The sequence below is a fragment of the Brassica napus genome, chromosome C9, assembly GCF_020379485.1.
Source record: "Brassica napus cultivar Da-Ae chromosome C9, Da-Ae, whole genome shotgun sequence".
Classification (NCBI taxonomy): domain Eukaryota; kingdom Viridiplantae; phylum Streptophyta; class Magnoliopsida; order Brassicales; family Brassicaceae; genus Brassica; species Brassica napus.
Genome location: NC_063452.1, coordinates 8,611,707 through 8,622,820, shown reverse-complemented (window position 1 = coordinate 8,622,820; position 11,114 = coordinate 8,611,707). Strand labels below are relative to the sequence as shown.

The 11,114-nt window shown below is 39.6% G+C and overlaps 1 protein-coding gene across 1 annotated transcript; it reads left to right on the top strand.

The window, feature by feature from the left end:
* Positions 1 to 8,184: 8,184 nt before the first annotated feature.
* On the top strand, positions 8,185 to 9,588 carry LOC125592453. Its single transcript, XM_048767631.1, has one exon. The coding sequence runs from the start codon at positions 8,185 to 8,187 to the stop codon at positions 9,586 to 9,588; it is 1,404 nt and encodes a 467-aa protein (XP_048623588.1).
* The last annotated feature ends 1,526 nt before the right edge of the window (positions 9,589 to 11,114 follow it).

Genomic DNA, 11,114 nt, shown 5'->3' with positions numbered 1-11,114 from the left:
AAGTGTTGCAAAGAATTGATCGTGCCTCAAGACTTGCAAAACAGCCGTGAGATGTTGCATATGATCCACCAAGGAGGAACTGAAAATAAGTATATCATCGAAGTAGACGACGACAATTCCTATAAACGGGTGAAGTGCTTGATTCATTACTCGCATGAATGTACTAGGAGCATTAGATAACCCAAAAGGCATGACAAGCCACTCAAAAAGCCCTTCTCGAGTTTTAAACGCCGTTTTCCACTCATCCCCGGGATTGATATGAATCTGATGATAGCCGCTCTTCAGATCCAGCTTGGTGAAAATTGTAGCTGTGCCAATCTGGTCAAGTCAATCATCTAAATGCGGAATCGGAAAGCTATAACGAATGGTGATTTTATTTATTGCTCTGGTATCAATGCACATACGCCAAGAGCCGTCCTTCTTAGGTATAAGTAGCGCAGGAACGGCGCAAGGGCTGAGACTCTCAAGAAGAAAACCTTTGGACACGAGTTCTTCGACCTGCCAGCGTAACTCCTCATGCTCGCTTGGGCTCATCCTGTAATGCGACCGGTTAGGTAAAGATGAATCAGGGATGAAGTCAATGCGATGTTGAATATCACGAAGCGGCGGTAGTCCGGTCGGAAGATCTTCTGGAAAGACGTCAGCAAACTCAAGGACAATGTTAGCAAAGGCTGGTGGTACAGCGTGAAAACGATCATTGTTCTTTGGTTTGGTGATGAGTATGAAGACTATCCCTTCTTCCCGCAAAGTGTTTTCGAACGGTGAACGTTGTAACATCAGAACTGGAGCCTGTGTTGATGGCGACGAAAGCGCTTGCGATGGTGGTGATGGAGCTTCGCGGATTGTTTGAATCGTTGGCTTGAGTGTGAAGGTTCGACCATTGAATTTGAATGTATACGTATTAAGGTAACCATCATGTATAACACGGCGGTCGAACTCCCATGGTCTTCCCAGTAAAAGGTGGCAAGCATCCATTGGAACCAGGTCACAGTAGATTTGATCCTTGTAAGCAACACCCACTGAAAATTCAACCAATGTTCTGCGGGTAACAGTGAGTTCGTTACCATGGTGTAACCAACCAAGCTTGTACGGTGACGGATGTGGCTCGATTACGAGATCAAGTTTGGGAACTGCCGACTCGGCAATGACATTCTCACTGCTGCCTGAATCAATAATGAATGTGCAGACCTTGCCCTTAATCGTGCATCGGGAAGAAAATAAGTTTTTGCGTTGCGGGAATTCGTCTTCGATCTTTGGTGTGAGGCAAGTACGACACATCATTAGGAGAGTTCCTTCGTCCGCGTCTAATTCTTCTATGGCTTCATCAGTGCTGTCATCATAGATCACTTCAACGTCACGACCCGTAGTATCGAGAAGTAGACCACGACGGTTACGGTTTGGACATGCGGATTGTCGATGACCGAGCTCTCCACAAGAGAAGCATCATAGCCCCCCAGGTCGAGTCTGTCGCTGTTGATCCGTGGGAACAATAGCTAACTCTATTTTTGGTGTTGCATTGTCTGTGGTCGTAGAAGCAGTTGGTGTAGTTGATGTGCGGGTTTGACGGTTAGTACCCCATGGTGTGTATCCATTGCGATTTTGTGCTTCTACGGTTAATGCTTGTTAGTGAGCTTCGGATATGGTCTGAGGACGGAAGAGGTTAAGTGTAAATTGAATCTGTTGTGGAAGGCCACCCACGAACCTCATGACGAGTTGTTGTTCAGAATCTTGGATTTCGACGCGATAGATCATCTTAAAGAATTCAGTGGCATAGTCATCAACACTTCGTGATCCTTGGCGTAGATTATGTAGTTTTTGGAACATCAATTGCTCGTAATTATAAGGTAAGAAGTTCTTTTTCATCTCACATTTCAATTTTTCCCAAGTGGTAATCTTTGTTTTCCCTAACCATGCGCGAGTCGTCTTGGTTTGAGCCCACCAAGCAGCAGCGCCGTCGCGAAATCGTGTTGCAATCATGGGAACACAGCGATCGAGTGGAATATCTTTGAATTCGAGTATCTCATCAACTGTCACAAGCCAATCCAATAAATCTTCTGCGACGATGGAGCCTTTGAACTCGGGTATCTCAAGCTTAAAAGCTTTTTTCCATGAAGAATCATCATGTTCATTGTCGGAATCTGATTCATATGCGTTGTGGTTGCGACGGCGAGGTCGTTGTTGTCTTACCGGAGCGAAGGGGTTGTTGTTGTCGTCATCGGAATCGTTGTGTAGCGAGACTTGGTCATTGCGATGGTGACATTGAGCAGCAGTGTTTTGTTGAGTTGTCAAAGCGGCAACAGCATCAACAAGATGAGTGATTTGTGACTGGAGGTCGATGATAGATTGTCGAGTAGTGGGGATATCGTCGTCATCGTTATCAGCGTATTGCTGAGCACGAGTCTTACGGACCATCGTAGCGGTTGAGAAAGTTTCGGAGCGTAGCAGGGCTCTGATACCAACCTGGCGCAGCGTACGAATGGGTGAACGGTCGATCTAAGAATTTAGGGTTCTTCGAGACCTGTTTTTGGTTCGATCAAGAGTTTCTTTCGATAAGTTCTTGAGACCAACTTCCTGTTTTGATGAATTTAATCGAATCTAAACAAGGGATAAAAACAAAGCTCTTCTATTATAAAATCAAATTTATATAGCTATTCCCTTTGACAAACCCTAAGAAAATAGGAAACTTAAGATTAAAGCAATAAGGAAATAAAGCATCATTATCTTTTAAAAGAAATAAAACTAAAACCAAATCCTAAATCGATAAAGTTAAAGTATTATTCAAACTTATGATGTTGGCGCCAAAGGTGTATCCGATGCTGCATCACATAGTTAACTTATAACATCACTATATTCAATGTAGTGATGAGTATATTTTCTGTGTATAACCTTATGATCAAGCTGTGTAAAAATACAAGCTTGTCTACTAGTTTATGGCATGCACAGGTCGTTTAGAGCTTGAGCATAAATGCATAATCACAAGCTCGTACGAACGGCTATTTGAATGAGTGCATAATCATAAATTTGGTTTTAAGCTCTGTCCAAGGAGTCTACCACCAAGGCTTGACCAACCGAGATATATATAGGCAGAGCCGGTATTGATCATCTTTTTTTCATCTGAAGTATATTATCAAAGCATCCAGAATTTTACAAAAGCCCAAAAAAGAAACATAGCCGGCGGAAGAACGTTATATCCCAGAAAACAACATAGTCGGTTTTGATCACGTAAAAGTAATTTGAAATGAAACTCGTTGCTCGACATAAATTTGCCTTATACTGAAAGTAGTGGAACCAAGCAGATACACGTGTTAAAAAAGTTTTTCTTTTGCATGCATATTGACTTTGAAGAAGCAGATATTGACAATGATGGGGCAATCAGTCTTCATGAGTTTTGTAGACTTTTAAGAATTACAAGTGTTAAGTCAAGGAGTTTGTGGTGTTGGAGAGGAAAGACAATCAAAATCATGTACGTCTTCATATATTGTTGTCACATATTTTCATAAATTTTATAATCAGTTGCAAAGAAATCTTCATATAAATAAACGTGTGAAATATATTGGGGCCAAGAGTGTTGCACGTTCTCATCTTTTGACATGGAAATGAAGATTAGCTCAGAGGCAGACAGAATAAATTCGATATTATGAACAGAAAAATTCATTGTATTTAGCTTCTTTTTCGCAATCAATGCATTGCATTTAGCACAGAAGCAGACATGAACAGAAAAATTCGTTGTACTTGGCTTGTTTTATTAGAATGTGAAAAGAGCACTTATTACTTATTAGGTATTAGTCTCCGAGAGAGATGGCACACGCAAAGGCCAACCCATGTTTGAATACTTTATCTAGTGTTTAGAAATTAATTATAATGATCATAATTAGGTTTGAAGTGGGGACTATTGAGAGAGAGAGAGAGAGAGAGAGAGAGAGAGAGAGAGAGAGAGAGAGAGAGAGAGAGAGAGAGAGAGAGAGAGAGAGAGAGAGAGAGAGAGAGAGAGAGAGAGAGAGAGAGAGAGAGAGAGAGAGAGAGAGAGAGAGAGAGAGAGAGAGAGAGAGAGAGAGAGAGAGAGAGAGAGAGCTCTCTCGAGAGAGAGAGCTCTATCTCTCTCTCTCGATCTCTCTCAGAGAGAGAGATCTCTCTCTCTCGAGCAGAGAGAGAGAGAGCGAGATCTGGAGTCTCTTGAGAGAGAGGAGAGAGAGAGAGAGAGAGAGGACCAGTAAAGGAAAACCCGGGTTTGTTTTGGACCTTTGGTAGAACTGATCAAATATCAATTCCATTTGGTGTTAAGAACAGTAAAACTGAGACATAATTGCTTTAACGAATGAAACAGTTAAGATCCGAATAGAAGATGCATTTCTTCCGGGTAACCAGTAACCCATGCTTGGGAAACATTCTGCAAGTAAAACCCAAAACTTTGTTATATCCCCTTTTAAGGAACAAAATCTTAAAGGAATCAAAGTTAGTCAGATTATCTCATCCAGTGAATCCATGCCGCAAATTATTTTCTGATCTCGGTTTGTGTATACTTGAAGAGAGATGGAGAGAGAACCCTTTAAGAGAGAGAAGGAAACGAGATGAAATGAATTGAACTGAAGATGACTGGGAAGGAGAGAGAGTCTAAATTTGGGTTTTTTTTTCTGGCGCCAATTCAAAATTTTCAATTTTCCTCCCAATTGTACAAATTTCACTAAGTTTGCAGATTTACAAACATCTTCGAAGTTTCACTTTCCGATTATTTTTTTTTTATTAGTTGTACTGGATTCAAGAAAATTATTTTATGGTTATACCACTTAAATTCAGCTTTATACAATCATATCTCGTCTAACCATGTAATTATATTTCTTTTATAATAGCAGAAGGTCAATGTTAGGCCTGAGACTTATTATCCGAGATTCGGATTCGATCCGAGATCCGCTCCGGATCCGCTCCGAAAATAGGATATCCGGGGTGCCCGGATCCGAATCCGGATAGTAAAATCTTGGATCCGTCCAAACCGGATCCGGATCCGGATATCTTAATTTTTAGGTCCGGATATCCGGATCCGGATCCGTACTTTTAAAACACATTAACTTTTTAAATTTCATTAATATTTATACTTTATATAATAATATTTATACATAAATTAATTTTGTAATATTATATTTTAGTTTTTACAATATTATAGACATATATATATATTTATAAATCTTGTATAAATATTTCATTTATGTATTATTTTTAAAATTTTAGTTTTTTAAAAAAAATTATTATTTTTAATTATTTTTGCGGATCCGGATCCGGATCCGGATATCCGCGGATAATAGAATATATAGACAGATATCCGAAATCCGGATAATAGAATATAGAGACAGATATCCGAAATCCGGATATCCGGAAACCACGAATCCGGATCCGGATATTAAATCCACGGATCCGACGGATCCGGATCCGGATACCCTAAATTTCCCGGATATCCGGATCCGTCCCAGCCTTAGTCAATGTTAAGATAAAAGCCATAAATGTATAAGGTAATACTAGTTAACAATCAAACAAGTATCACAATTTCTCCTTTTTTTATTTCAAAAAAAAAGTATCACAATTTCTAATATAATTTATTTGTTTTCGATTTGAATCACAAATATGTTATAACGTACGAAAATAATCACAAATATGTTGCAACAAGCAAACATGTTGAATCTCTATTTTTTAAAATTTTCCGGTTTCACTAAGTTTCACGCAGTTATAAAACCATACAACTCAAACATATCATGGACTGGACGGCTTCGTGTTTTACTCTCAAAAGAGTGGTCTAACAATTTGATTTGAATTTGACTAACAATTTTTTCATTGGCTAACAATTTGTTCCTCCATTTCAATGTGTTCTTTCAAATTTTACCAGTTTCACTAAGTTTCACTAAACGGGTGTAACATTCAGAAACTCATAAATTCCATTAATTTGATAGAAGTTCATATTACTTGTACGACCAAATCCCTAGAGCTAAGACAATATGAACTAAACAACAACCTACAACTATCCTTCCATTATAGGGTCCTTCAGTTCTCTTGGTCGCTTTGATGCGTTTAAGTTCTTCTTGTACCACATGAACTTGGTTGTCCAACCGTCGTATCTCATCCGTCAATGCATCATCGACCCATTTGAAGAGATGACTGTCGTTCATAAGCCACAAACAAAATAGAAAAATAATGTCGGTTTAGAGATTTTTATACCCTAATAACTAAAGTTGAAGGTTTTTACATTTCACCGCATATCGACAACGATAATATTGGCGGTAAGGGTTAGGATCGGATTTGGAGATGAGATCCACAAACCCCTCGCCTCAGCTACACCTAATAGGGATCCCATGAGTTCTGACTCTTGTCCATCCACCACTACTGGAACAGAAACTAGACCGACTGGTCATTATGCAAATATATATATATATATATATATATAGAGAGAGAGAGATAGAGAGAGAAGTGAGATGAGGGAAAATGGGGTCACTTGAGATATCGAAAGGATTGTAGAAATAAGAAAACCCTTAACATTAATGACATGACTCCACGTGTGTTTTTAAAATGGGGAGGCAAAACTGGTTGGAATTTCGTAAAAACAAATTTTGAATTTCAAGTTTTACTTTTCGAATTCAATGTTTCACATATTACAAATTAATAAAAACAATATTCCAACCATCAAATAAAATACTCTTATTATATTTGGTTTCCTATAATCATTTCTATTCTAATTCTAACCATCTAATAAAATACTCAATCAATTTCATGAAATATATAAGTTTTCTACTATCATATTATCATTTATACGATCGATCATCATATACCAACCAAGTTATATACAGTCGCAATCAGTTAAACTCTTCGATTTTAACTTCTCTCTTCGTAACTCGTCTCTTGTTGTAAAATCATCATTTCATTTATGAAATATTTTTTTGTAATATCATCATTTCGTTAATGAGAGAATATAATGCTTGTTTTCATGCTTATATTCATGAACCATATAAGTTTTGTAATATCATGATTATTGTAATATAATCATCTTATTACATTTAATATAACACTTATTTAATTACATCTAATATCATGATAAAAGATGCTTATTTTAACCATCTAGTATAATGTTTATTTTCATGAACTATATAACTTTTGTAATATCACAATTTTCCTCGTTTATACTGTTTTACTATTCTAATAATACAAGTTTTACAGTTTTAGAAATAATCAGCTATACCAGTTGTACCGATATAGTTGTACCAAGTAATACCCTTTGTGCTAAGAAACGAATTGAATCAATTAGGAAACATGCAGTGCTTAACGTAGAGTTTTATTCACATATAGTGCTTACTTTGGTTTCAGGTATGAATGTACACTTAAAATTTACCAAAAATTGTTTAACGTAACATTGGGTACAAATTGAATCTAATGTAAAAAACCTCCGCAGCAATAGTGTTCGGAAAGAGAGAGAAATAAAATGCTGAATCCGAGAAGAGAGTAAGAGCATGTTTAATGAGGGGGTTTTAGGGCGGGGTTCTTAGTTATTTAAGAATCGGTTCTTAGTTTTTTTAATTAAAAGTTAAGAGACAGATTCTTATATTCCGCTAAGAACCTCATTCTAAAAACCCCCATTAAACATGTTCTAAAGAAGAGAGACCAACTGAGTATAAACAAGACAACATCACCTGATTGGTTAGATTAAATAAGGGTAGAACAGACTTTAACCACTTTAGGAGTGTCAATTAAATGAAGAGTATGCTAGACTGACTAATGCCAGATTAATTGAATATACGTGATTTATGAATGCTTTTTTACAAACTCGAATCTCTCTAGCTAGGCGATTTCCGGTGAATCGCTTTGGTTTCTCTTCTTTCCTTTTTAGTCTTTTCTAGGCCTTTTTCTTTGAGTGTTTTCCTCTTTCCGGCGAGTCAGCTACGGTCTATTTTTGGCTATTACCTTAAATTTCTTTTTTTTTAAATCATCTCTTTAATTACAAATCCCGCTAATTTCCTTTCTTCTTTTGGGACTTTCCTTTACTTATTTTTCGACAGTGATTACTTTCCTTTTCCCATGATATCTTTTAAAATCGTATCAGAATTTTCCCCTTATCATGGTTATATTACGTCAATTACGCTTGACTTGCTTCCTACGATTGTGCCTTTGTTTTCTTCCTCCGTCGCACACAAACACATCTCCGCCTCCGTCATGGCTGAACTGCTACACAAAGCTATTAGCGCCATGTCCATTGAGGATGAAGCTCCCCTGGTGTTGCCGGATGATCCTCAGTTTACTGTATGTGTTGAGAATACGACGAGCCTGCTTGGTCGCTTGTTGAACCCGGAGTGCCAGAACATGGCTCGTATGATTGAATACATGCCCACAGCTTGGAGAGTCTTTGGAAGGGTAAGAGGTATTGCGCTTTCAAGAGATCGTTTTCAGTTCATCTTTCAGAGAGAGGAAGATCTCCAAACTGTTTTGAAAGATCGCCCATGGTCTTACAATCACTGGGCTATGGCCTTAGAGAGATGGACTGCAACACCGCCTGAGAACTTTCTTAGTACAATGGAGATATGGATTCGCATCAGAAACATTCCGGCGAATCATTTTACCACTGATACGATGCATCGTTTGGCGTCTGAAGTGGGGAAAGTGGAGGTGATTGCTTATGACCCCAAAGTCTCTCATTTCAAGGACTACATTCGAGCGAAAGTGACTTTTAATGTGGAGAATCCAGCCAAAGCATCAAGTCAGTTATCCATTCGCACTGGGGGTATTGCTAATATTGAGTTCGAGTATGAGAAAATACATAAGAGATGCTTCCATTGCCTTCGCCTAACTCATGAGAAGCTCAGATGCCCTCTTCTCCGTAAGGGCCCTAGCTCTGTAAAGCCTCGCGAGGGTTCTCGTCATTCTTCTATGATGAACGCCTCAAGTCTGGTGGTAGCTACGCCCCTTTCACAGGCTTCTCAGCTGGAGGGCCCACCGGGTTTCCCCCCCATGTTTCCTGAACTCTCTCCTGAGGAACAGAAGATGGCTATGCTATACATCTCTCATGCTGATGAGACTGAAAGAAGAGCTCGGATTGAACGTGTACGACAAGGTATTGCTGAGAATGCTAGGGAATCATCTCTTCGTTTGGCTAGAATCACAACTGAGCTTGACAAAGGGAAGGGACATGTTTATCATTACCCTGTTGGCCCCACTGAGATGGCAAGAAAGGAGAAATCTTTGCGTCTCTTAGAACCTTTGACGAAAACTCTGGAAGTTAATGGGGAAGAAGAAGAGTGTTCTGATACTAACTCTGTTACTTTCTCTGCGCCTGTGAAGACCCTGTCGGGTTTTCAGCTTGGCCCTTCTTCGGGAGGGCGAGTCACTGGAAATTCAGGTGCGAGCAAGAGTTTAAGAAAACGCCCTTCCTCATGGAAAAGAAAGCTGGCGTCCAAAGAGCCCATTACGTTAGCCTCAGCTACTCCAGAGGTTTCTACTCAGCCGTTAGTCTCAAGTTCGAAAAGGAAACAGTCTTCCTCTGTTCAATTCTCGGACAACAAAACCCCAAAACACACAAACTCTTCGGTGGCTTCCGTATTGAAGCCGCTGCCATCCCAATGAGCATCTTCAGCTGGAACTGTCAAGGAGCAGGTAGCTCTGAAACTGTTCAACAACTCCGGGTCTTCAGGAGGAAGTATTTCCCAGATTTTTTATTTCTTATGGAAACAAAGCAGAAGGATGTTTACGTTAAGGGTTTGCAGCAAAGTTTGGGTTATGATCATTTATTTACGGTGGAGCCAGTTGGTCTTAGTGGTGGTCTGGCTGTCATGTGGAAAGATAGCTACTCGGTTTCAGTTTTATCTAGTGACAAAAGAATTATCGATATGGAAGTCAAGTTGGGGTCGATTAAGTTCTTCCTAACTTGTGTGTATGGTGATCCGGTGACGGCAAAAAGACAAGAAGTATGGGATCGTCTGGTGGATATTGGTTTGGTTCGCGATGAAGCTTGGATACTCGCGGGTGATTTTAATGAATTGATGTCCAATGAAGAAAAGCTTGGGGGTGTTGTTCGCAGTGATGCCAGTTTTTGGAACTTTAGAAATATGGCAGAAAATTGCAAAATTAGAGAACTACGTTTCTCTGGGAATTGGCTTTCATGGGCCGGCAAGAGAGACAATGTGTGGGTACAATGTCGGTTAGACCGTAGCTTTGGGAACAATGAATGGTTCTCACTCTTTCCTCGTTCTAACATGGAGTATTTGGAACTATGGGCATCTGATCATCGTCCTATCAGAATCTGTTTTGCCTTAGAGAAAGATGATCCCAGTCGGAACCGCTTCTTCTTTGATAAACGGTTCATTAATAAAGCTTGTTTTGAGGAGGTTGTGAAAAAGAGTTGGGGTTTAGGAGAGGATGATACGAGTAACACTATGGATCGTATTGGTCGCTGTAGGAGAGGTATCTTGCGTTGGAAGAAAACAGCGGATGTCAATTCTAAAACAAAGATCTCCCGCTTACAGGCCGAACTAGAGAAAGAAGTCTCTAAACGTTTCCCCTGTTTTTACTTCATGAAGAAGTTAAAAGTGGAGTTAGCTGATGCCTTGAAAGAAGAAGAGACCTATTGGAGACAGAAATGCAGAGAGGAATGGTTGAGGTTTGGGGATCGTAACACGAAGTTTTCCCACAATTCAGTGAAAGGAAAAAGACTTCAAAACCGCATCCTTATGCTTCTGGATGAGCTTGGACACGAACATTTTACAGAGGGATCAAAAGGGAACATCACAGTAGAGTACTATCGTGACCTCTTCAGAAGCTCTAACCCTTTTGACATAGAATCTCTGTTCATGGATTTCCAAGGACGTGTCACAGAGGATATGAACCAGAAGCTAACAGAGCCTGTCTCGGCTGAGGAGATCAGGAAAGCGGCTTTCAGTGTGAAGGGGAGCAGCGCTCCAGGAGAGGACGGTCTTACTGGGATCTTCTATCAAAAATTCTGGCACATTGTGGGACCTCAACTAACGGCTGAAATCACTCAGTTTTTCAATTCATCTATCATGCCTGAAGGCTGGAACCATACCCAACTCAGCCTTCTCCCTAAGATTCCAAAACCATCAAGCATGAAAGACCTTCGGCCCATAAGCTTGTGT